Genomic DNA, 27774 nt, shown 5'->3' with positions numbered 1-27774 from the left:
GCGCATGCGCGAGTCGCACTGCGCCATGCTCACTGGTCCCCGCTGTGTTCTGGGAGCCGTATGTTTCCCAGAAAACAACGGGGGGAGACTGGATCTGACGTCCTGCCCGCAGACTGTGGCCGGAAGTGGGTGCAAATACCTGTCTAAGGCCCCTTTCACACTGGGGCTGGAGGCGTGGTAGTGGTATGGCGCTGCTAAAAATAGCGCGCTATACCGTCGGAATTGCCGCCAGCGGCTGATAAAGGGTTAATGACGCCCGCAATGCGCCTCAGGCTTTCACATTGAGAAGGCTGGGCAGGAGTTTTTTAGGCGCTATTTTTAGCGCTGTACCGCATGAAAAACTCCTCAGTGTGAAAGGGGCCTTAGACAGGTATCTGCACCCCCCTCCCCCCTGAAATGTGTCAAATGTGACACCGGAGGGAGGGGGGGGGGGGTTCCGATGAGCGGAAGTTCCACTTTAGGGTGGAGCTCCGCTTTAAGCTTTTGAAATTCCAGTTAATGTACCTGACTGTGTGCGCGCGCATCCAGTTCCAGGTAATTTGTTGCTTTGCTCTGACTCATTGGGGATAATCTAGGCATGCAGGAATTTTTTTATTTTAGTGTAGCGCTGCATATTCTTTAATCTCCCACCCCCCCACTTTTTTTTTTGTTGTTCCTTTGGCAGTATTTGTTAATTTTCAGACTGACTGACTGAAATTGAGCGTTATGCTCTTTTTAGTGGCTTTTTTTTTCTTTTTTTATGCAGTAAGTTCACTCCAGCAGCAGTTCATCAGATTTTGACTCCACTAATGGCCAGGAAAGTAGGATTAAAAAAAATGCACAACAGAAATTTTCACCATTTTCACTTTTTTAAATATTTTGAAAATGGAGAAAGCATTGCAAATTAAAAAGGATGTGTTGTTTTTTTTTTTCCCCAGAAGGCCCCCTAGTTTTCAAAGAGGACCTAATTTGCTTTTATAGGGAACATTTTAGAAATGTTATAGAAATGGAGAACTCCGGCGCTGTCTGATGGACTGGAATGCAGTAGCACCTGTGGATCTGATCCTAACAGAAAAAGTGATGATAATGTGAAGTATGGTAGCTGCGCTGTGGGGGAAGGAATGGGAAGGGGAAGTGAAAAGGGAATGCGAAGTAAAGAGATCATGGGTGAACAAAACGGTGAGAGAGAGAGGGAAAAAAAAAGGTATCTGATGATACTACAATGAACAATACAGATGAAAGTGAACAAACGCCTATTATCCTGTAAAGATTTAACAGTGAAAATACATGGTAAAATGGCTACTACATATACAAACGCCAAAACTAGCATAAAATAAGTGGGGGGAGCAAGTGCTAGCAGCTCACCTCATGGCTGTTTGTCCAAACAGCTAACAGATACTGATCGCAGCTGGATGAGTGGGCTGATAAAACACCTCCTCCTGACTCCTAAGACAGCTCTCAGCGGCCAATGTGTGTCATGGAAAAGAGAAGATCTATGCAATGCATATAGAGTGACACTGTGAGGGTACCTTGAACGGGTAAAGATTTGATAAAATGCACTCGCATGAATAAAAGGACAGCGGGCATAAGTCCACGAGTGCCGATTTCGTATCCCCCCCATCAGAGTGTCAGCTATACAGGTGAGAGCGTGATCTGATCCCCATACGTCTGAATAACAAGGCTCAATGTATCATAGGAGCATTAGGAAGAGCGAAAAAGAGACCATAGCGTGACTCCATATAATGGATAAACGTAATAAAAAAAACTTGCATTTAGGTAGTGACGTAGAATAAAACATCCACGAGTGCCGAACTTGTATTAAAACTTCAGACTCTGTCTGTACCCGGTGCTCTAATCCCTATTTATCGTCGCATCACGTGACTTCAGGGGATTCCTGCTAGCACAGGGTGGAGGGGTTTCCATCTATACACTGTTCTGTGGAGGAATTACTGGACTGCTAGATCTGATCCTTATTTATGGACAGGACTTCATCACATGTGTGATTTTTTGATAGTTTTGCACTTTTTTTCCACTTTATTTTATGCTAGTTTTGGTGTTTGTACAGTACAGACCAAAAGTTTGGACACCCCTTCTCATTCAAAGAGTTTTCTTTATTTTCATGACTATGAAAATTGTAGATTCACACTGAAGGTATCAAAACTATGAAATAACACGTGGAATTATACATAACAAAAAAGTGTGAAACAACTGAAAATATATTTCATATTCTAGGTTCTTCAAAGTAGCCACCTTTTGCTTTGATTACTGCTTGGCACACTCTTGGCATTCTCTTGATGAGCTTCAAAAGGTAGTCACCTGGCGCAGCACCCCATCACTCTCCTTCTTGGTCAAATAGCCCTTACACAGCCTGGAGGTGTGTTTGGGGTCATTGTCCTGTTGAAAAATAAATGATGGTCCAACTAAACGCAAACCGGATGGAATAGCATGCCGCTGCAAGATGCTGTGGTAGCCATGCTGGTTCAGTATGCCTTCAATTTTGAATAAATCCCCAACAGTGTCACCAGCAAAGCACCCCCACACATCACACCTCCTCCATGCTTCACGGTGGGAACCAGGCATGTAGAGTCCATCCGTTTACCTTTTCTGCGTCGCACAAAGGCACGGGGGTTGGAAGATCTCAAGTTTGGACTCATCAGACCAAAGCACAGATTTCCACTGGTCTAATGTCCATTCCTTGTGTTCTTTAGCCCAAACAAGTCTCTTCTGCTTGTTGCCTTTCTTTAGCAGTGGTCAGTGTAAATCTACAATTTTCATAGTCATGAAAATAAAGAAAACTCTTCGAATGAGAAGGTGTCCCAACTTTTGGTCTGTACTGTATATGTAGTAGCCATTTTACTATGTATATTTACAGGATTATAGGTGTTTGTTCACTTTTATCTGTATTGTTCATTGTAGTATCAGATACCTCCCCCTTTTGTTTTTATTTTTTTTTTTTTTTTTTTCTCTCTCTCACTGTTTAGTTCGCCCACGATCCCTTTACCTCACATTCCCTTTTCACTTCCCCTTCCCTCCGCCACAGCGCAGCTACCATACTTCACATTTTAGAAATTTAATTGTGCCTAATTTATTACCCTAGAAAAATGTTACTTTCTCATGAAAATAATAGGAGCGTGCATCTTGATATGCAATATACCTGGACATTCCTGTGCCCTACAGTCTTATAGCTGTATATCGGCAGTGTACATTTTAGGCATTGCTACCTGAGCTAGTCCTATGAGATTTGAGTAAGACTTTAGTGTCACTACTGTGCTGGTCACTGTTCTTGCTGGAGACTCTGACATAAGGTGTGTGTGTCCCTGCAGCTTCCAGAAAAACCCAAAATGTGTGGCTTACCCTTTTTCAAAGTACTTTTTAGGCCAGTTTCACACTGCTGTACTATGGCTAGCTGCTGCCATAACCCAGGTATCCATGTCTTCAGGGAGCCGTCCAGTTTACGATAATGGTGGTCTCTGCGGCGGATTTTCCGCAAGATTACCGTTGGCGGCTGGAGAGGGGCCCCCTCCCGCCGCTTACCGGAGCCGTCGATAGCAGCGGAGGCAATTGGGTCCTCTCGTTAATTTTTATTTCTATTTTATTTAATTTTTTTCAATCTCATATTTAAGAGGACCTGTCATGCTTTTTTCTATTACAAGAGATGTTTACATTCCTTGTAATGGAAATAAAAGTGGGGGGATTATATAATATTTTTATTTATTAAAAAAAAAAAAAAAAAAAATTACGGTGTCAAATAAAATTAAAATAATGTAAAAAATGTATTAAAGCGTCCCGACCAGCTTGTAACATCTTAGGCCCCGTACACACGACCGAACCTGTCCGCTGAAACTGGTCCGTCGGACATGTTCGGTCATCTGTACAGACTCACCGTACATGTCCCCTCGGCCGAAAGCCCTCGCATGCGTCGAAGTGATTCGACGCATGCGTGGAAGCATTGACCTTCCAGGGCCGAGCACGTCGCGACGGCGCAGCCACGTCACCGCGTATCGTGTCCGCGCGGATTTCTGTTTGGCGGACCTTTTTCATCGGACAGTCCGTCCGTGTGTACGAGGCCTTAGAGTTCATTAAGGGAAGCCGGATCAGAGGAAATTATGGGATGTTGGTTATGCTGCCCAGCCCCCCTCCCTTCAAGGAGAATTGTTGGAAAAATATCCAGTTGCAGTCTCCTGTACAGCATTGTTTCAGTAGAGGGAGGAGCAGAGCTATAAGTCTGTAATGTAGGCTGCTTGCTAATGGACAAGATCGGAGGAGGGGTAGCAGAATTTCAGGTAATGACCTCATCAGTCTGCTGCTGGTCAGTCATTTAGCATGTTTGATGTGGAACGAACACTTTTTTTTTTTCTCTTCTACCGACTTAAACTGCAGCAGACAAAATGGTGATATTCACCTGGTCGAGCTCGGAGCTTAAAGTGGTTCCAAGTGCAGGAGTTTTTTTTATCTAAATGCAGTCTTTGCATAAAGATTAAAAACCTTCTGTGTTGAGCATCCCCCTAATACCTGAGTCCATATTGATCCAGCATTGTTGCACGAGAGACTCCACTGTCCGTGACTCTCTCCTGAGTGGCTGAGACACAGCAGCTGGCTCCATTGGCTCCACTGCTGTCAAAGCCACTGAGCCAATGAGGAGAGAGAAGGGGCAGGGCCTAACTCTGTTTAAATGGACACACAGAACTGTAGCTCAGGTGTCCCCATAACAAGATGCTTGCTGTGGGGGCACTCAGCGGGAAGGAGGGGCCAGGAGATACTGAAGGCAGTGCGAGTCTTGGGCTTCTGTTGCTGTCAGACTTCTGTAAGGAGGGACTGGGGGTGTGTCTGTTTCTATGGACACACACAACCCAGGTCGGGAGCCCCAATGCTTCTTAAGGATCAAGAAAGGATGGACAGTGCCAGCGGAGGACCACCAAAGAGGAGCGCGGGTAAGTATCGCCTCTATTTTCGCAATTTTTTTTTTTAAAGGTTATCCTTTTTTAGTATCACTTTAAATCGGTAATCTTCTTTCTCTGTTACAATGTCCGTTGTTGGCCTCTAGCTCGCATTTAATTTTATTGCATATGATTTATCTTGCATACACGTATTGGCCACTCTGGAAATTGTTGCTCCTGTGATTTTATGTATTTGTCTTTGATTTGCTTGAACCCTTTTGGCGGGGGGGGGGGGGGCATAAAAAATGTGTAGGGGAAAATAGACCTTTTAGATTTGCAAAAATGCTAGAAACTAGATTCTTAAGCGTGCCTTTTTTATTTTTTATTTCAGGTGTGCAAGTTTTTCCTTGACGCTATAGAAAACAACAAATATGGGTGGTTTTGGGTATGTCCTGGTGGAGGGGACGTCTGCATGTATCGCCATGCCTTACCTGCTGGATTTGTGCTGAAGAAAGACAAGAAGAAAGAAGAGAGAGGGGAAGAAATTTCATTAGAAGATTTGATCGAGAGAGAGGTATAGTGTTGCATGTGTTTGCATGTGTTTGTGTGTTTTTTGTGTTCTTTTATTAATGTACAAAGCAAAAACTCATCCTCAAACATAAGCTAAACTTACTATCTCCTATCTACCGTTGTGCTCATAAGTTTGTCAATGTGATTTAAAAAGAGTAAATACAGTTGATAATAAATGGCTTCAGCCAAATACTAACCATGAGTGAAAATTGTTTTTTGTGTTATTCATATTCTCTGAAAAATGGCCAAGAAATCATAAATTCTGCCAGGGTATGTAAACTTATGAGCACAAGTGTGTTATATAAGATCTATCTCTATCTATCTATCTATCTATCTATCTATCTATCTATCTATCTATCTATCTATCTATCTATCTATCTATCTATCATCAAAATGTAATAATGCTTTCAAAGTGCAGGCATTCTATGGTGCTTACAAGTATACTTGTTAATATTCGTACCCATTTCTAAGGATCTAGAGAATCCCAGGGGCACACTGTAGGTGGTCTCGGGCATCTGCCTGACTTGAACAAGCGCTGACTATTACAGGATGTGACAGACCCAACCAGGATCGGGGCTTTTGGAGGGGACTGCAGGGTGGCCTCTTGCCTACTGACTATGGGCCCTGGCTTTTACAGGAACCCTACTCTTTGGGAGGTGTGTGCCTGGTGGACCCTTGGAGTGGTTTTGTTTCTCCCCAAAACAGACTAGGAACTGGGTGACCTAGATACATATTTAGGGCCTCTATGCCCAAAACCAGCAATGACTGCTTTTAATTTGTGAGACTCGGAGCAGATGTTTAATATGATAAGCTCAAAGCAACCTGATACTGAGGGTCTCCTGCTATAGTCTGTTTATTAAGGTGTTAAGTGTTTTTCTGTTACATATGTCTCTCCCATTGTGTGCTTCCTAGGTGTGCATTCCCATTGTTAATTGAGTCGCATATTGTTTGTCTGCTCATCGCTTGGAGACATGAATGTGTAATGTACAGTACTTTGTATTCAGGGTTGTAGACGCTGGACAGTCTGGTCACCTAGGCTTGTTTAAGAGGCTAGTTGTTTGTTCATGTTAATTAGACCTGTCAGCTATTACTTTTTAGAGGTGAATATCCTTTTAACTGTTTTAGCAAAGAAAAGCGATACTGGAGGTGGGTAGAACGCTGCACACCCCAGATTAATGTAGAATGAGAAAAGGAAATTTACCCCGTGGGGATTTGTGTTGCAGCAAAAAATAATAATGGTAATGAATTGTTTTAATTGAAACAAGGTTTAATTGGTGTTATAGTATGTCTCCTCATAGAGTACATATCTATTGTATTTAAACAAAAAATGTATATACAAGTAATCACAGTAAAAACATGTATACATGAAATAACAGCATATTCATTAGACTGTAAGGGCACACCAACAAGAACATGGCATAATCTTATAAAAATACAAACATGATGAGCAAGGTAAAATGATAAAACTCCAATGCGTTTCGACCTTGTAGAGGGCGGTCATCCTCAGGGGGTAAAGTGGAGATGCTCTAAAACGAAATATGTTGTATAGGTGAGATTGTATCATTTATAATGCTCATCATGTTTTAATTTTTATAAAATTATGCCATGTTCTTGTTGGTGTGCCCTTACGGTCTAATGAATATGCTGTTATTTCATGTATACATGTTTTTACTGTGATTACTTGTATATAATTTTTTGTTTAAATACAATAGATATGTACTCTGAGACGTACTATAACACCAATTAAACCTTGTTTCAATTAAAACAATTTTCATTACTATTATTTTTTTGCTGCAACACTAATCTCCACAGGGTAAATTTCCTTTTCTCATCCTTTTAACTGTAGGATGCGCCGCTCAGCGTCCAAACCATAAAATGGTAATTCTGAGGGTTTGGATGGAGCACTAGCCCTTGTTGGAGGAGGTCCCTTCGATGCGGCAGGGGCCAGGGGGGAGCTGCTGAAAAGGTTCTCTGTGTTGGGCCACCAAGGAGCTATCAGGATTACCTCTGCTTGTTCCTGGATAATCTTTCGGATTACTAGAGGCAACAGCGGGAAGGCATATGAGAGACTGAACTTCCATGGGAAAGTCTGCGTATCTGTCCCTAAAGCCTCCAACTCTTCCAAGTGAGAAGAAGGCTGGAAGCTTCCTGTTATGACTGGACACAGAGGTACACTAAGGGTATTCCCTATCTTGGTGTGATCTCTTGGAACACTTCCCTGTTCAGCTCCCAGTTCCTGCTGCTGACTCATTTGCCTCAGTCTGCTAGAAAATGTGATGTGGACAGCCCTGATTGAGGCAATATGGTTTTCTGCCCAACTCAGGATCTACTGGCTTAGGGACAACAGACTGTTCGAGTGGGTGCCTCCCTGCTTGTTGACATATGCTACGTCTGGCATTGTAGGGCGGGAAAGACCAACTGCTTGCCTGTTTAAATCCTTGGCTCCAGAGGTACCAACGCCTTGCCCACTGCAAGGAGCTCTCTGAAATTGGACCACTGGCCTTCCTCCTCTGGCAGCCAGGATCCCTGAGCCTGCCAGTCTTCTGAGTGAGCTCCCCAAAGACTGGTATGGGTGGTTACTTTTATTGGGGAGCACTGTGCCCAAGGCCTAGCCTCTCTGCAAATGCTCTGGATGTTCCCACCAGGACAGACTCGGTCTCCGCCGGGGAGTTTAACTATCTGATTCAAGAAGCTTTTCTTGTGATCCCAACATTTTAAAAGGGATTTTGAAGGGGTCTGAAATGCAATTAAGCACATGGCACCCCATGATCGCTGCTGTCATTTAAACCTAACGGCTGCATCACCTGGCATGGGGAGGTTCGTGGCAGCAACCTGAAATTCTACACAGAGAGAAGGGTCTTTGATATCTTTCCCCCGGAAGAGAGATCTTTTGACTTACTGTGTCTATTTGGTAATCCAAGGACGGACTCAGAGAAGACATCGGACACGATTTTTCAGTCCAACCTATGTGTGTGATTTATGTCAGTAGTGTGTGTGTGTGTGTGTGTGTGTGTGTGTGTGTGTGTGTATATACCTGTATGTTGTGGTCGTTCAGCTGCTTATCTAATAGTTTTATGAAACTATTGATGCTCCTCCACTGAAACCACCACCTGTGGAAGGGAATTCCACATCCTTTGCCACTCTGACAGTTAAGAACCCTCTACGCAGTTAAATGTTAAACCTCTTTTCTAATTTTAATGAGTGGCTACGTGTCTTATTAAACTCCTTTCTGCGTAAAAGTTTTATCCCTATTGTGGGGTCACCAGTGTGGTATCCCCTCTCGAGCGTCTCTTCTCCAGAGAGCATGAGTTCAGTGCTCGCAACCTTTCTTCATAACTTCTTCTGTACTTGCTCCATTTCCAGTACATCCTTCCTGTGGACTGTTGCCCAGAACTGGACAGCATACTCCAGGTGAGGCCGGACCAGAGTCTTGTAGAGCGGGAGAATTGTTGCTTTATCTCTTGCGTTCATCCCATTTTAATGTGTGACAATATTCTGTTTGCTTTGTTAGCAGCTTGGCATTACATGTCATTGCTGATCCTGTCATCAACTAGGATCCCTAGGTTTTTTTTTTCATCCTAGATTCCCCCAGAGGTTCTCCACCTAGTGAGTAGATTGCATTTATATTTTTTGCCACCCTAATGCATTTTTACATTTTATTTTCCACATTAAACCTCATTTGCCATGTAGTTGCCTACCCCATTAATTTGTTCAGATCTTGAAAGGTTTCCACATCCTGTGGAGAAGTTATTGCCCTGCTTGGCTTGGTATTGTCCGCAAATACAGAGATTGAGATGTTTATCCCATCCTCAGTCGTTTATGACCAGAGTAAATGGGATTGGTCCCAGCACAGAACCATGGGGGGGACCCCACTTTCCACCCCTGACAATTCCGGGTACTCCCCATTTATCACTACCCTCTGAATTTGCCCTTGTAGCCGGTTTTCAATCCACGTACTCACCCTATTGTCCATGCCAACGGACCTTACTTTGTACTGTGAATGTTTATGGGGAACTGTGTCAAATGCTTTTGCAAAATCCAGATACACCACATACATTTTTTTATATTTCTTGAAAGTCTTTATTTCTCCTGGGCAAAGATTAAGAAATGGTCTAGATAAGAAACTATTGAAATTTTTCTGTAAATTAAAATAGGCCATGACTTCGGCAATTTCCGTAAAAATTGTCGGGCTGCAGAGAGATCAAGTGTCAGATCCCTGAACCGCCCATGGCATGGTCTGTTCTCTGTGAGAATCACGAATGTCTGGTGACTCTGGGAAATTGCCACGTAAAGCTAAGCTTTTTGATCAAAGCGAGTAGAAACCCTGAAATGTTTGATCTTCCGGGACAGGAGAAATCACTTGCTCTGACCCTAAGGGGGGAACTTGGCTGAAACTGACTGCAAAGGTTCCCGGACCACTGGAACAGATTTGGAAGTGACGGGACGTAATCCAGCCAGTCTATTGCTAAATGACTGAAAGGAGGAAACCACTTCTTTCATGGAAAACATTAACTCCTGTCGTGGAAATTCCACTTTACGCCATGCGTAGTCCATATCTCCTGCGCTTTAAGTGCCCTTTCAGCCTCTTGGTATAATGCATCTTGGTATCACCCTGTTTCCCCCACATATCCCCAAGTAAACACGTTAACCATCCTCTTACATCCTTGGCTCCATTGCTCGACCACCTGCCCTAATCCTCGGAGCAATCTTTGTTAAACCATCAAGCTCGATTATATAGATCGGCCAATCAAGCTAGGGCATTCTTTTAAACAGGAGGGGTTATACAACAACCAATGAACAATGACTAGGGGAGTCTTGTGGGTGTGTCTGGGCGGAGGCAGTGCATAAAATTTCTCATCCCCTGTACCTGAAAGCCATGCTCTCCAGTAAACGGGAAGCCGCATTGCTTGAAATCATGAACCCTGTCCGACTTTAACAGTTCAAAGGCTCCCGTTTTTTTTATTGTTGGCGTGAATCCTTATTCTCCATTGTTCAGAGAATGCATACCTGGATTATACTACCATTCTGTGAATAGGAGATTATCTGCAGATGTTTTTTTCCTTAACTGGTTTTGTCAACCTGAAGGAAAAACCAAAGTAAATGCAAACATGGCAAGTTCCCTCCCACCTACACAGCCCTTACGCTCACATTTCTTAATGCAAGAGAAGGCACATAACTTGGGAGTAGTGTTGGCAGTGGATGCAGCCGCTGGCTCAGTTTAAGCGGGTCCTCTGTCTGCAGAGGTATCCTCACAATCTATAGGTGACAGGAAACCCATTTCTGTGGGGGTGATGCATCAGCAGCCTTTGCCAAGTGAACAGTGCTGCACTGAGAGAAGACCACAGCCGCCAACAGTTTAGGCGCCGCTGATGTGAACGGAGAAAACCCAGTCTCATTGTCGCCTAAGCCTGCCGGGAACAAGTAACCCGCCGTTTGGAAGCACAACGCCTCCCTTCCACTTTTGGTATCTTAACACTCCACCGGAAGTGTGTCATCGGATGTCTTGTGTCCTCTGCACCCCCACCAATGCAGTAACCTCTGCCCCCTAAAGCCGAGTCCTTTGTCCCCACTTGCACTGCAAAACTTTTACATGAATATGATTTTACTGTTTTTATCTCCTCCCTTTTTTTTTTTTTTTTATAATTAGCATTGCAACACAGCGACTTATATTACTTTTCTGTCTGTTTAGCGAGCAGCTCTTGGACCAAATGTTACCAGGATCACCTTAGAATCTTTCCTTGCGTGGAAAAAACGAAAAAGGCAAGAACGAATAATTAAAGCTGAAGAAGACATGGAAAGAAGAAAAGCAGACTTTACAGCTGGAAAATCTTTAGGGGTATTACTTTCCACTTTAAATTTAAATTGTTAGATTTGTGTTTTTAAAAAGTGTTTTATGTAACTTCCTTCTCTCTTTTATTTTTTTATTTTTTCAGATCAGTGGACGTGAAGTATTTGAATTCCGACCTGAGCTTGTAGACGATGATGATGAAGAAGCAGATGACACTCAGTATATAATGGAACAGGATGAATATGAGGTATTCTGTTTTTTGATATCCAATGAGATTATGTGATTGCCATTTACAGTCACATGAGTAAAAAGTGATTTTAAAACTTCTAATTTATGATTGGTAGCGATTGGGGTCGGTGTGTGTGTGTGTGTTTTATTTTATGTGCTACAGCTGCAGGCACGACTTGCCTCTAATGGAGTATGCACCGCAGGCTGGTGGCTCCTGTAGAAATCTTTTCTTCATTGATGACAGTCCTTTTAACAGCGCTGAATGTCCGCTGCTGCAGGGTTTATTGGCTTCTGGCATAACACTGCAGTACATAGAAGAAGGTCCTCGTGAGTCCCCACCCCTTACCATCCTCCAAAAAGCCCATGCATTGTTTTCAGAATGTTGCACATTCTATTAATGAGGGTGAGGAGGATTGATTATAGAATGCTCTCCTCCATTCAGAGAAAGTGTTGCATTCTGTGAAAACAATGCATGGACTTTATCGTACAGGACAATAGGCAAGTATTTATAGACCCTGGGTTTAGTGGGTTATAGGCTTGTATCTCCAAGTGATTGCACACTGGCACACCAGCAAAGCTTTCAAGGATGTGCTACCCTGGGCGTCTTCCCTATACCCAACTACACCCCTTCAGGCCTCAGTTTTTTGCTAGTGTCTTAAGGATGGACCTCTTCTCCCGTCAAAGAAAAATCATTTTTCAGTTAACTAGTTTATTACCTTCATCTTTTTTTATGCTTTTTAATACCACAGATACCAGAGGCGATTCAGTTTGCATGTGTTGCGCTATATACGTTTCTCACTCACTCAAACACTGCATCTGGATTGGCTCAACTTCTGTAAACCTTTTGAAACTGTACCTGGACCCCATGCCTTGGGGACGGCCTGTAATGTTGCCTTGGGCACTGGATCCTACATGGTTGCTCCCATTGGCACTTGTAGTCAGCCAAAGGTTGCTATACAGGTCCAGGGTTAAGATCTATTGCTATGGGAACTTGAAGACCCCCTCAGTTATGCCCAATGTGGTGGGCGAAGCCTTGGGTGTGTGTATGTGTGTGTGTGTATGTATATATATATATATATATATATATATATATATATATATATATATATATATATATATATATATATATATATATATATATATATATATATATACACACACAATTACATTTTAGTGCTCAGGTAAGACGGGGGTCATCCTGGGTCTGACTGTTGCTGTAAAGACTGGGGCTTTGTTTGGAATGTTCTCTAAACAGTAATTTTTTTTTTTTTTTTTTTTACTGGATGGGTAATATTCCACTAATTGGAGCTTAGTCCCAAGTAGATGACCAGATGTTGCATCAAACCACTGTTTGTAAACTCTACCGCCACTTCTGCCTAGAGCCCTTACAAGGGTGCTTTCTCCACATTTTTGCCACAAGTATTCGTTACAGGATGAGTTGCTGCATACTCCTTCCAGACACTATTATCCTATATACCTCGCCCTTCTACATAAGTACACAGGGGAATACCTGCACTATGGCAGAAACAAGGCGAAAGGCAGCCATGGCTAAATCCAAGCAAACATTCACACGCAATCTCCTAGTGATGCTTCCCTAGCACCAGACCAGGAACCACTTCTTTTTATTTTTATTTTTTTTCCCCTGCATTTTAGGCATGCAACAAGTGGTCTGCTGACATAAGCAGAATTTTCTACATTTGTCACAATTAGTTGGACAACAAACAGCCTTAGTGCATGTATCCTTGTCCAGGACTACAAGACTCCACTACTAATCCGTTCTAGGGGTAGAGGGCAGTTCTCCAGTCTAGGTTGGATAACGATATGCCTGTCCTAGAAGATGCAGACTAAGATGGAAATGAGGATATACAGTGCATCCAGAATTCAGAGCTTCACTTTTTCCACATTATGTTACAGCCCTATTTCAAAATGTTACAATAACCCGTAAGGACAATGTGAAAGAAGTTTGTTTGAAATCTTTGCAGATTTTATCAAAAAGAAAAAACAAAAAAATGGAAATTTTTTCTAATCAGTTACCCATATTTGTGCCTTAATACAATCCTGTCTCTGAGGTCTACAGACGATTTCTTGGACTTTATGGCTTGGTTTGTGCTTTGACATGCACTGTTAACTGTGGGAGCTTATATAGACAGTTGTGTGCCTTTCTAAATCATGTCCAATCAACTGAATATACCACAGGTGGACTCGGTTGTAAAAACATCTCAAGGAGGATGATCAGTGGAAATGGGATGCACCTTTGCTCAATTTTGAGTGTCATGTGAATACATATGTATTTCCCCCTTTTATTTTTATTTTTTTGAGGTAAAAGTGAAGGAGGACTGCACTAAGGTAAAGAAAGCTATTTAGGGGGAAAAAATTTTTTTTACAACCCCATTAAGGGAAGACACATTAACCCACTTTTTTTTTTTATGAATTTGCAAAGATTTCAAACAAATTTCATATTGTCATTTTGGGTTATTGTTTGTAGAATTTTGAGGAAAATCATGAATTCAATGCATTTTGAAATAAGACTACCATAACAAAATTGAAGCGTTGTGAATACTTTGCGGATGCACTGTAGTAACTGTATTTGAGAGGATGCTGAAGATTTATTTTTTGCCCCCACACTTTTTTACATTTTGAAGTGGGAGCATCCCGCAACATGCTTGCTTATGTGGATAAACTCTGTTGTGCCATGCAAAAAAAAACTTTGACATTGTAGTTCTTGATTCTCCATCATCTCGCCAGGCCCCTGGTTGTTCTTTTGGTGGTAGGTTATGGTATTGGTAAGAAATATACAGTTTTATTTTTATTTTTTTTACTAGTTTTGAGCCCGTTTTTTTTCCTTTTTTGCTAAAATTAAAAAAATAGCCAACATTTACCACCAAATGAAAGCCCAAATTGTCCTGGGGAAAAAAACGGGTAAAATCCGCCTGAATGCACAAAGTAGTTGATATGTGCAGTTTTCACGAACTCATGTCAAAGTTGCAAAATTTAAAAAACAAAAATCACAAGGTGTTGTAATGGTAAAACATTTTCTTTTCCTAATGACTTCCTTTACCTCAGTGTAGTCCTCCTTTACTTACCTCATCCTTCAATTTTGCTTTTAAATGTCCTTATTTCTTCTGAGAAATCCTCACTTCCTGTTCTTCTGTCTTACTCCACACAGTAATGCAAGGCTTTCTCCCTGGTGTGGAGTGTCGTGCTCGCCCCCCCTATCTTGGACAACAGAAGAGTCAGACTCTCTACGTTGCAGAGAAAGGAGCTGTGTGTTAGTGGGCGTTCTGACTCTCCTGTTCAAGGGAGGGGGCGAGCACGACACTCCACACCAGGGAGTAAGCCTCACATTACTGTGTGGAGTTACAGAAGAACAGGCAGTGATGATTTCTCAGAAGAAATAAGGACATTTAAAAGCAAAATCGAAGGATGAGGTAAGTGGAGGAGGACTGCACTAAGGTAAAGGAAGCTATTTATGGGAACAAAATTACCTTTACAACCCTTTTTAAAGGAAGGCACATTAACCCACTTTTTTTTTTTTTTTTTTTTTTTTTTTAATAATTGCCTTCCCAAGGTTTATTTATATCCTATATTCGAATTAGCTGTGCTTTCTTATACTGTATACGGTTCTTCGCAGTGAAAACAAGAGTTCACTAAAGTGGCTTGATTCTGCAGCATCATTCCTTAAAGTGGTTCATAATCCACTTCTATTAAATGCTCCCATCCGCTCTGTACCATTCGAGTAATTGTCCCTGTGCTTGTGTTTTGTACAAAATCTCCCCTATTTGTACCTAAATATGAGCTCTGTTTCAGTGCTCAGCTGATTGTCGACTCTCTGGCTCACGGCTGCAGTGGGCGGGGCCGAGCCCTCCCACTGATGTCAGTTGGGGAGAGAGCCGACAATCAGCTGAGCGTCGGGAGCCACGCTCCTATAGGTACAATTGGGCAGAATTATTACAATGGTACAGAGCGGATGGGAGTATTTGAGAGCACTGTTATGAGCAGAGACGGGAGGTAGGAGGAGAAGGACTGGAGACAGATAGCAGGTTGCGAATGACAAAATCGTGCAAACTGACCACTGTGTCAGGGCTCGGTAGTCATGATTATTGTGGTCTGTTTGCAGAGGGGATGGTATAGCCAGGCAGGATACGCCCAGGTATTTGGGGGTTATCAAATGCTATAAATGCCTCTGTACCAATCAAAGCTATTAAATCATTCAAGGATTCTGCATATAGAACCTTTGAAACACTTGGACTCCTTTTCACACTGGAGGCTTTTTTAAGGGGGTTTAGCGCTTAAAAAAAAGCCTCATCTGCAATCCCAGTGTGAAAGCCTGAGTGCTTTCACACTGGGTTGCTGGAAGGACATCAAAAGTCCTGCAAGCATCGCTTCACCGCTCCTAAAGCGCCCCTGCCCGTTGAAATCAATGGGCAGCGCCTCCAAAGCTAGCGGGTGTTAAGCGCCCCTAAAACTAGCGGCGCTTTACCGCCCAGGCGCTGGCAGTGTGAAAGGGGCTCTTAAGAAGCCTCCTTCGGAGCTGTATCGTTCACCCAATTTTATTTGAGACCACGCCAACACATCTTCTCGACCTGGAACAAACCTGCTCCTTCCCTCCAACCTACTAATTCTCCTGTCCAGCCAAGCAACATTTTTGTCTTTCAATCCTTATCACTTGAAAGTCATAACGGACACCAGCCTTTCTGGCTGGGGAGGAGTGTTTCGGTCCCTCATGGTCCAGGTTACATGGTCACCTGTGGAAACTATGCTGCACATCAACATCCTGGAGCTCAGAGCAATACATATGGCTTTGCAGCTCTGGACTCCCCTTCTGCGAAGATGTCCAATCAGGATGCAGTTGGACAATGTCACAACTGTGGCCTATATCAACCATCAAGGGGACGTCCCCCGGTAGTTCAGCCAGATAATCTCATGGGTAGAAACTGGCTTCAGTTCAAATCTCAGAAGTGGACAACTGGAAAGCAGACCACCTCAGCCATCTGGATGTAGCCATCCTAGCCTCCAGATTTACCACCTCTGTCTGTGGCCAGGGCCAAAGATCCTCTAGCTCTGACTTCGGATGCCCTAATTCCTTGGTCTCACCTCAGGCTAATCTGTTCCTTTGCCCCAGTGAGAATTAAGCCTTGTCTGCTCAAAAATGTAGAGGCAGACTAATTCTCATTTTTCCTTCCTTCTTTTATTTCCTGAATCAGTGTATCAAAAGGAAATCTGCCGTCTGGTAATTCCTCTTGACCATGTTAAAAGTAAACGCGATGGGTTCATGATTAACGATCAACTCGCCCATATACTTTGTATTAACGCCCAAAAAAATGAACAAGATATGGGACCCGTGGATATCTCGACTCTGTATGGAACTCGATTTTGTCATTCGCAACCTGCTATTTGTCTCGTGTCCTTCTCCTCCTACCTCTTCTTCTCTCCTTTATATTTTTTTCTTTTTCTTTTCCTCTCTTCCCCTTTTTTCTTATTACTTCCTTCCTTTTCTAGTACTTGTATGTACAATACAGATGATAGCTTATGGGGCCTCACACAGTAGTGAGCCCTGAGATGATCTATACCCCAAGTGCCCTCCGATCCGCCCGGACAGAAGGGGACAGATCTCCATCTGGTGTGTGTTTTTTTTTTTTTTTTTTTTTTTTGCAGATCGGATTGCAGATAGGCGGGTGTAAACGGACATGAGTCGTTTACATTTGCCGCTCTATAGAGGTGAATGGAGAGTCTGTTTTTGAGTCCACCTGAGAAACAGGCAGATGCACTCGATCGGGGTGATCATGTTAAAGGGGCCTAAGGCTGCTTTCACACTGATGCACAGCAGTTTACCTGCACCTCAACTGACCTCAATCTTCACTTCTTCCTCAGGATTCCTGCAGCTGGCTTGTACTGCCGGTGGGTGCTGGTGGCTGGTATTGCTGGTTTATACTGATGACTGGTACTGCTGGCTGGTATTGGTACGGTTACTGATGGCTGCTGTCCCAGATCACGGGTTTCCGTGTTCTGACCCGCCATCCCCGAGCATAATTGTGACAGAAGCATGCCGCTGCAGTAGAGCAGAGCCGATGCTTCCTGTCACAGGCGGAGTACATTTGGTATCACTCCGTCTGTGAAGGAACTGGCGCTAATACAGGAAGCATCGCCTTTGCTTCCTCTAGCGGTGGCTCCATTCTTCTCACTAATGCTCGGAGATGGCGGGTCGGGAACCCACGATCTGTGCTTGCCGACCTGCCATCTCAGAGCAAGACATGGCGGGCCACATTGGAGGGCGCCCGGCTTACATTCTCAAGGACAAATCTCCTCCTGCACTTTCACATGCCCATTCAGTGGGAGTTTCCTGGGCTTTCTAGCACCAAGCCTCTGTAGCCTACCTTTGTAAGGTTGCCACCTGGTCTAAGTTCAGTCAGGTGATCAATCCTCTGTGGAAGCAGGTTTCGGCTGCAAGATTCTTGCAGCACTTTGAACTTGAGCTTTTTGATTGTTGTGCCTGTTTTGTACACTTTTGTTTGACCCATTGTTGCCCACCCTTCTTCATTGCTTTGGCACTATCCATGGTGTATGAATACTCTTGTCTGTGTTCTGTAATGTATGAGTAAGATGAGCAGAATTTTGACTTGCATGTGCATTCCATATCTTGGAGTACTATACAGGACACTGACTACTGTTTTATTCCTCGGTTGCTCTACATTGCTTGCTACAAAACTTGCATAGTGGGGAAGAGTTCTAGAGGAGGTGTCCTATTACCTGAAGATACAAGCCTGTAACCCAGTGTCCTGTTGTTTTTGCCTGCATCCTGTTCTGTACTCCAAGCCATGGAATTTACAAGCAAGTCCAAATTCTTCTTGTACAATGGGGAGAGAAGACAGGTGTGGGTGCCCATGGGGATCTTCAATGTACAACAGTGCTAGACCCAAAGCTTTTAACCCTTGGGGGGGTCCTCTGCGAGGACTAGGAATCTGTGAGGAGAGAAGACTTCTCAGGGACCTATGGGACATCATTCACTTCAGATAAGTTGCCCTATTGCAGCTGTAGTGCAAGTGCAACAAAAACTACAGCTTTAAAAGAAGCTGTAAGCTTAGAAATATGGGAGCTGCCATTGCTGACCTTGATTGGTAATCTGAGCTTCACTAGGAGTTTTGCTGCTTCAGATAATGGCTGTGTGAGCAAATTGATAGGAAGATGAGTTTTAGTGCTGATGTGTACATCCTTATTTATTTTGATTCTCCAAGTAAAAACCTTCAAACAGTTGCTCTTCAAGGTGAATCTGCTTTACCCACACAGGGCATGGTAACTGGTTCACTTAAAGTTGGCTCTCCCCAGCCTCAAACTTCCCTTTTTGTTCCCTCACTGCCCTGTTCTGGCACCGGAGTAAAAGAAGGTTCTTTTATAAGTAACAAGTTGCTGGAGTTGGAGCTCCAGAGTTTCTCTTCCGTTCATGGACAGACACAGCAGCCTTTGACCTTAGGGTTATATCTGCTTCCTTCCAGGAGAGTTAGGCAGAAACAAAGCACTTTTAAATGTTAACACTTTCCTCAGTGCAGCTCCTCCCCAGGGGGCGTGGTTCCCCGGGTATAACCCACACCCTGCTCTAGCAGCTCCAGTTTCTTTCTGCCTAACGTCAGGAGAGGACAGGCACTCTGGAGATTTTATTTCTTGCAATTTTCACGCTTTTTATTATTTTGTTCCTGCATTTTTGAATCCTGTGATTCTTCTATTAACAGCCGACTGGGTGACAGGCTGGGTCTTGACTCTTGTAGTCCCCCCCCATGTTCGGCCATCGAGTGTGTGCCGGCGCTCAGCTCTGGGTTGTCCACAACGGGCCCCATTGCTCCAGGGGCGGCCGGGGAACTACATGTTCCAGGACACGCATATGACTGGTCTCTATGGCCTTGTCACAGTGTGTCTGGCCGACAGCCATGCCGTTAGTGAACGTTGGTTCTGTCCGGGATACCTCCCGGAGTCGCAGGACGGGTAAGTAGTGGCCCCTTGCCCTGGCAAGGTGGTTTGGCTGGTGTTTTCCCTGGGGAGGTCGAATGAGGGTTTCCTCTCCCTCCTTTCCCTGACTGGTTAGCGGCTGTGAAGGGGGGCCTCCTGGGTTTTCTTTATTACCGCCGGGGACTGTTAACTCTGGGGGGTGCTGCTGTGTTGTACGAGGTGTTTGGTGCGTCACTGGGGATTTTAAACTGCGCCACGGCTGCCATTTTGCCGTGGTCACGATTTACATAGCTCGGCGGCCATTTTCCTGTAGCCCGCTGGTGATTTTTTTTACCTCACACGGCGGCCATCTTGGAAATCTCTTGGCCTCTTGTGACAGTTTTAGCGCTGTGAAACGTTGTGATTCTTCCCTGAGGTGACAGACACAGCACAGCCAGCATATCAGAGCACACCTCAGGTTTTTAGCTCTCTCTGAAGCTGGGTGGGGTGGTGTGTCCCTGGGAGGCCTCTGCTTCTATTTTTGCAGCCAGGAGGTGTCCGGTGGGGTGCTCTGTCTTGCAGTACACAGCGGTGGGGCAATATGGAACCTGCATCTGGTGTTTCTGCCCCAGCTATGCCTGAGATATACTTTAATCCCCCTGCTCCTGCCGCATCTGTTGAGGCAATGTCAGCTGTACTTGAGGTGTTTCTCGCCAGGTTTGAAGCAGCTAGTGCCCAGTAGGGGGGTATAAAGCGCCCCCTCCCTGAGCCTGCTTCTGGGGATGTCTCTGACACAGACTCATTGCCTGCTGTTGCTTCTGATTCTGTAATGTCAGATGATGCAGGCTTAACCCACACGGACTGTGAGGATGACTCTGCCTCAGGGTCAGTGAATGATAGGGAATTTGTTAGAGCTCTTATTTCTGCGGTGCGTGATACTCATAAACTTGAGGATTTGGCAGGGGCACCAGTTGTGCCGGTCCCTTTTGGGTTCCGCAAGCTGCCCAGCACCGCAAAAGTATTTCCCTGTATTTCTTATTTGGAGCATTTGCTATGTAAGGAATGGGACATGCCACAAAGTTTTTGCGGTCCGTTATCCCTTTGAGGAGGACTTTAAAAAAAAAAAAAGTGTCTCTCCTCCGTCAGTGGACCCTCCTGTGTCCAGACTGAGTAAAGCCACCACATTGCCTGTGGTAGGGGCTCCTTCTTTTACGGACCCCACTGATAGAGTGGAGTCTGTGGCCCGCTCTGTTCACAGTTGTGGGTTCGGCTGTGAGACCGGTCGTGGCCGGGTCTCTGGTGTCGCAGACACTGACTGAACTGGAAAAGTTGTTGCTGCAGAAGCTGGAGGAGCAGGATGCTTCCGAGACCTGCAAGGACCTGGCTGAACAATTGGTTCAGGGTCTAAAATTTGTCTGTGAGTCGGCCCTGGATACGCTTCCCTTGCCTTCCAGAGCCTCCGCCAATGCGGTGGTACTACGCCGCCTTGTGTGGCTGAAATGCTGGTCTGCGGAGCAATCCTCCAAGAAGGCCTTGGTAGATTTGCCCTTTAAGGGTGAACGGCTTTTTGGGGCGTCCCTGGATGACATCATTAAGGATGCCACAGGTGGTAAGAGCACACTGCTCCCACAGTCTGGGAAGGGCAAGGAGCCTCGCCGTAGGCAAGGGCCCTCTTTTACTACCCCAAAGCGTTTTTTTTTCGTGCGCCCAGTGCAGCAGGAAAAAGTTTGCAAGGTGTTGAGGTGCCCCCTGCAGGGCAGAAGCGCCCCTGTTTCCGCAAGCCTGCGGACGAACCTGCTTCCGCATGAAGGTCTGCCCCCGCCCAGGTCTTGGGTGGGGGGCCGGCTTCACAAATTCGCGGCTCGGTGGAGGTTTCTCCTCTCCGACCGCTGGGTTTGCGAGGTAGTTTCCTCGGGGTACAAGATGGACTTTTCTCTCTTGTCCACCAAACAGATTTTTTTCCTTCCAACCTCCTGCTTCATCCGGTTTGCCGGAAGGCTCTGTCAGGGGCTGTCCAGGATCTTCTGGTCAGGGGAGTGATTGTGCCAGTTCGGCCTGGCCTTGGGCACCACAGGTTTTCACCAAGGTGCTCGCCCCGATACTGGCCCTGCTGAGACAGCGAGGGATCGCTATCGTTTGATACCTGGACGACCTTCTCCTGAGAGCTTCCTCAGGCTCAGAATTAGAAGAGGACGTGTCTATCACGTGTCAGACTCTCCGAGAGTTCGGCTGGCTTCTGAATATCCAGAAGTCAGTGTTGGTTCCGTCTCTGCGTCTGGAATACCTAGGGCTAGTCCTGGATTCCGCAGAGGCGAGAGTTTTTCTCCAAACGGAGAAACTTCAGACTCTGCAATCTGCGGTGCAGCAGTTGTTGACCCAGAAGTGGTCGTCTCTTCGATTCTGCATGAGGGTTCTGGGTCTGATGGTGGCCTCTTTCGAGGCAGTTCCTTATGCCCGATTCCACACCAGGGAACTACAGAGGGAGATTCTGTCACATTGGGACAGGCTCCTGTCTTCTCTGGATTCAGTTGAGTCAACTGGTCAAGTCTTCTCTGATGTGGTGGCTCATGTCTCCGGTGCTTCGAGCCGGGAAGTTGTTTCTGCCATGTCACTGGACAGTGATCATGACGGATGCCAGCCTCTCCGGCTGGGGGGCGCGTTTGGGGCACCCAGTCAGCCCAGGGGCGCTGGACTTAGGAGGAGTCTCGCCTGCCGATCAATGTTCTGAAGCTCTGAGCAATCAAGCTGTCCAGCTCTATCGGCCGTGTACGTTCCGGGTGTTCAGAATTGGCAAGCCGACTACCTAAGTCGCCAAACACTGGACCCAGGAGACTGGTCCCTTCACCCGGAGGTGTTTTGGAGTCTATGACAAAAGTGGGGCACTCCAGACGTGGACCTTCTAGCGTCCTGTCTCAACCGGAAGGTGCCACGGTTCGTTGCCAGGTCGAAGGACGCATCAGACGCGTTTGTGGCTACTTGGGGTCACTATCGACTGATTTACGTCTTCCCTCCTCTGAAGCTTCTTCCTCGCCTGCTGCGCAGAGTGGAAGCCGAAGGGATTCCAACAATCCTGATCGACCCAGACTGGACGCGCCGCTCCTGGTACGCGGACCTGGTGCGTCTGGTGGCAGACGCCCCCTGGCGTCTACCTCTGAGAAAAGATCTGCTGTCGCAGGGTCCGATCCTCCACCCTGCTTTACAGTCGCTGGCTTTAACGGCGTGGCTGTTGAGAGCCAGGTACTGAAGGAGAGCCAGGTACTGAAGGACCGAGGCCTATCGGGCTTGGTGGTCTCTACCATGCTGCGTGCACGGAAGTCTACCTCACAATTTACCATCGTACGTGGAAGGCCTACATCTCTGTGTGAGGGGATGAAATGGCACCCTCGTTCATACGTGGTGTCTAGGATTCTGCTGTTTTTTACAGCGGGGAGTGGATCAGGCTCTCGCCTTGAGTACGGTTAAGGGTCAGATTTCGGCTCTGGCCGTTTACTTTCAGTGAGCTTTGGCGGCGCACTTCTTGGTGCGTACGTTTGTACAGGGGGTCCGACATGTGGCTCCTCCGGTGCGCCATCCACTACCCCCATGGGACTTGAATTTAGTCGTTTCGGTGCTTCAGGATGATCCCTTTGTTGACTCTGTCACAAAAGGTGTTTTTTCTGGTAGCAATTACCTCGATCAGACGAGTGTCTGAACTGGCGGTCTTGTCTTGCAAGGCTCTCTATTTGGTCATCCATAAGGATAAGGTGGTGCTGCGGCCGCAACCGTCTTTTCTCCCGAAAGTGGTTTCGGCTTTCCACATTAATGTTCTTCCATCCTTATGTCCTCAGCCGAAAAACCAGAAGGAGGCCACTTTACATTCCCTGGATGTGGTTCGGGCCCTACGAGTGTACTTATCTGCTCCGTTCCGGAAGTCGGACTCGCTGTTCGTGTCGGTGGCTGGTCCCAGAAAAGGTCTGGCAGTCTCGTCGGACACCATTTCTAGGTGGATACGACAGGTTGTGCTTCAGACCTATGCCCTGAAGGGGCGGGCGCCTCCCTTTCAGGTAACGGCGCATTCGACCAGGGCGATCGGTGCCTCTTGGACTTTCTGGTATCAAGCCTCTGTGTTACAGGTGTGTAAGGCAGCGACCTGGTCGTCGGGCCACACTTTTTCAAAGTTTTACGAGGTGGATGTGAGTGCATCTTCTGATGCCTCCTTCAGCCGCAAGGTGTTACAGGCGGCAGTTTAAAGTTGGAGTTCCTCCGTTGAGGTTTTGTTTGGGGTGTAGCTTGGTTTGCTGTGTTGTTTTCCCCACCCCTCGAATTTTTTTACACTGCTTGGGGACGTCCCTAAGGTCAAAGGCTGCTGTGTCCGTTCACCGTAAAATCAATTTCTCTGAATTCATGGACGGACACAGCACCCACCCCTTTTGTTTGTACTGCTTGTTACGAACTGGAGCTGCACTGAGGAAAGTGTTAACACTTAAAGTGCTTTGTTTCTGCCTAACTCTCCTGGAAGGAAGCGGATATAACCCTAAGGTCAAAGGCTGCTGTGTCCGTCCATGAACTCCTGAGAAATGGATTTTACGGTGAGTACAAAAATCCTATTTTTTCTTTTGCCCGCTGATGTTGATGCCTATGTAAAGCAATGAAGGACTTTCTGTAGCAGTTATTTGTGTGCACAGTAGACTCCTTTTTAAAATTATTCCTCTAAAATAATCGCCTAAAATTAGGTCTACCAGAGTGCCTGAACTCTGAAATTACAGAAACATTTCAGTATTTGTTTGCTCTTTTTCAAGGCGCCTTTTTTTTTTTTTTTATTCATAAATGTCTAAAAAAGAAGGTAGTGGGATTATTTCCAGACACAGATGACAATATCTCACAGTCCCATTATTTGATACAGTAAAAGAAAAGACAGTTAAGAGAGACAGTCGCTCTCCCAAAATGAGGGATTTTTAGAGAGATGTCAATACTGTATAAAGGTAAGCACACTGAACACAGATTGTTCAAAAAAGTATATCAAAATTTAACAAACGTTAAAAACAATTTGAGTATTAGCATTGACCACAATAGTTACAAAAGCAGGATAAGTAACAGTATGCAGGTGGTCAACAAGTTTCGCACAGACATGCTTTGTCAGGGCCTTGCAACTTTTCGTTTGAATTGTGTGGTCTGTGTAGGACATAAAAATACATCATTAATACAAATTATATAATATAATACAACAAGTTACATAATTATAACATCATAAATGTCATCTGTGAAACCCGAATTTTAAGGAAGATCTTTTTCACAAGTGTGTGGTTTTTTTTTTTTTGTTTCTTTAAAGAATGACGCTTCAGATGTTCAGGATATTGATCTCAGTCGATTTGTTCTGAAAGATGTTGATGACACTGGAATAACCGTAGCCAGCAGTGAACGTTTCAGCACATATATGCCATCAACCAATAGAGAGGGTAAGTTAATGGTAATCATTCTGTGTTTCAGCAGTTCTAGCCTTAATTTACAGAGTTTGCATAGTGTCCCTTCTCCAACCATGATAAGTTAACATTTTCCCTTTTACATGCACCCACCAAGATTAATCTAGATATTAAGAGATCTACCTCCCCCCCCCCCCCCCAAAAAAAAAAATGTGCACTTGATCTCATAGCTTGTGGACTTGTAGGATGATGTATGTTGACCACTTCCTGTCCGTAGGAGGTCCTATTGCATCCTTCAGTTGAAGTGGTAATTTCTGAATGATGCCTGCAGCTACAGGCATCATTCAGATATCTTTCTTTTCTGCTGGCGGTTCCCTGTAAAGTAAAAGCCATTCTAGTGGCTATTCAGCCACTAGATTGCTTTTGCAGGCAGCAGGAGGGGACATCCCTGCCCTCCGGTGCCTTTCCGGCCTCTCCTGTTTAATCGGGAAGCTGGATTTCCAATCCAGCAGTGGCACTGGACTGCCATCGAGCTGGCCGTGGACATCTCTATGACCCTGGGAGGCCGGAAGCCATGTCATAATGTCCCTTCCAGTTTTGGCAGATGTAAACACTGGCAGGTATTTAATTTTTTTTTTTCTGCTTTTCAGGGTACAGGAGATATCTGGAATCTCATTGACCCCAGATGTCTCCGTAAAGAGGACTTGTCATGCCTTATTTATGTTACAAGGGATGTTTACATTTCTTGTAATAGGAATAAAAGTGGTGCAAAAAAAAAGGAACCGTGTAAATTTTTTTTTAAGTGCCCCCATCCCTATGTGCTCGAACACAGAAGCAAAGGCATACATAGGTGGCATCAACAGCGTTCGCAGCACACATGTGAATTATTGCCACGAACATTACAATGAGAGCAATAATGGCACTAGATCTCCTAAACTGGTAATCTGTTAATTTTTTTTTAAAGTACTGTTTGTCCCCATTCCACAAGTGACATGTTGGGTATCTACTCAGCGTAACATCATCTTTCACAGCGTTTCTTACATTTAGGCCAATGCGACATATTAAACGTCTGATTTGTGCAAAAGTTATAGCGCCTACAAACTATGGGATATATAATGGCTTATTTATTTTTTATACTAGTAATGGCAGCAGTCAGCGACTTATAGCGGGACTGCGATATTGCGGCAGAGAGTCTGACACTGTGGGAACTGGAGACAATAGAGTGATCAGTGCTAAAAATATGCATTGTCGCTGTACTAATGACACTGGCTGGGTGGTGGTTAAGCATTCAGGGCAATCAAAGGGTTAAATGTGTGCCTAACCAGTGTCTTTGTGTGCTGTTTTTACTAAGGGATCTAATGGATTATATTCCCTGCATTGCATGGAAAGAAAATTCATCATGCTGACAGAGCACAGATCTGCCTTGGTTACATAGGCAGAGCTCTGTTCTGTGTCTCTCCTCGCTGATCAGCGGGTGCTGGCGGAAATCATTTGGCCAGCACTTGCTGATTGGCTTGTGCTGTGTCTAATCGCAGCACAGCCACGCCATGAGCGCCCCCACCCATTCTGTGCATTAAGGTAAAAAACCCTCTTTGCTGCAGCTGCCCCCAGAGCCCCCCTCTTTCTTACATGAGCCCATCCGATCCAGCGATTGTGCATGAGCCCAGTAGCTCCAGCCGCTTTCTGTCATCAGACAGATTGAATGGCTCTCGCTGCTGCCAATCAAATCCAGTGACGCAAGAGCGGGTGGCCCGAGTCCCGTGTCAATGGAGACAGCAGCAGGACTTAACAGCTCGCCCGCATGGGTGCCCCCAGGAAATGCAGCTTTCCGTGGGGACACCCAATGAGGTGGAGCAGCCAAGAGCGCAGGTGTTTCGAATAGTGGCCCCCCCCCCGTCAAAAAATGCCTCCACCAGGGTGTGCATGCGCAGTACGGAACAGCACTGCAGCTGATTTCTCGACCAACTGTTGTGGCGGCCTGAAGACGCATGCACAGATCGTAGGGGGCGGTATTCCTCGATCTGCACCAAAGGAAAATGTAATTGTCAGATTCTTCCTCGCTATTGTAGGGCAGGTTGTGAAGTTCTTGAAGAGCGGGTTTAGGGTGTGTTTTAACCTGCCCTTAGATGCAGCCAAAACACTCCATTTATCACAATGAGCCCGCCGTGCAACGCGGAAAACACGGTGTTCAATACAGGCAAAACCCGCTCTGCAACAACAAGGCAGAATCTGACAAGTACATTCTCCCTCCGCTGTTTGTATAGCGTTGAATAATGCCTCAGATGTGCACATACGCTGTGTTTACATCACGCCAGCTGATCAACATATACGCTGGAGTGACGTTTGTTACTGCGCAGAGGCATTTGCACAGAGGAGGTAAGTATAACATGTTTGTGAAGGTCGTTTGTTCATTTTTATAAAAAAAAAAAATCAGTTTAACATTAACCTCCTCCTTAACTTGCCAAGAACTCGATGAAAGGCACCAGTCTCGCATGTTTACCAAAACAAAACGAAATCTGCGCTATCGTGGTAATAAGCGGCCACAAACAATCCAGTGAAACAAAGCAATGAACAATATACAAAAAATTGTAGCGCTAAAATATAAATTAAAAAATAAAACACTGAAAGTCTATATCAACACTGAGTGGCAGTGTAATCAGATGCAAGTCCATGTAATTGTGTAAACGTTGATAGATGAATAAACCATGTGCAGTAAATGATTCCAAACACCACGGTGATTCACGGTAAATTAATCGTGTGAAAACCACCACCAAAAGGGGAGGCTTACCAGATGTATTTAACCCAAATAAGCGTACGCTCAAAGGGTCAATAAAAGCTGAATGTGAATTGGCGGAAGACGCATCAACAGGAACTGGATATACAATCGGCAGGATATCCTGAAGACATCACTTGAACCAGGACAGGGGGAAGTATCAGCAACTTGGAGGTAACTCTCAGAGGATCAGACCATACCCAGAGTGCATGAAGGAAAACGAGAGGCACATAGAGTGATACC

At 45.1% G+C, this 27774-nt stretch overlaps 1 protein-coding gene across 1 annotated transcript in view; it reads left to right on the top strand.

Moving 5' to 3' along the window:
* Window positions 1-27774, top strand: part of ZC3H15 (zinc finger CCCH-type containing 15) — a 47468-nt gene that overhangs the window by 17965 nt on the left and 1729 nt on the right. Inside the window, exons 6-9 of the mRNA XM_040357063.1 lie at window positions 5248-5430; window positions 11116-11262; window positions 11360-11461; window positions 24668-24794. Of these exons, the coding sequence (XP_040212997.1) occupies window positions 5248-5430; window positions 11116-11262; window positions 11360-11461; window positions 24668-24794 (559 nt within the window). The remainder of the gene's footprint in view (window positions 1-5247; window positions 5431-11115; window positions 11263-11359; window positions 11462-24667; window positions 24795-27774) is intronic.

Source organism: Rana temporaria, chromosome 6 (assembly GCF_905171775.1).
Source record: "Rana temporaria chromosome 6, aRanTem1.1, whole genome shotgun sequence".
Taxonomy (NCBI): domain Eukaryota; kingdom Metazoa; phylum Chordata; class Amphibia; order Anura; family Ranidae; genus Rana; species Rana temporaria.
This window is presented reverse-complemented; position numbering and strand designations above follow the sequence as displayed.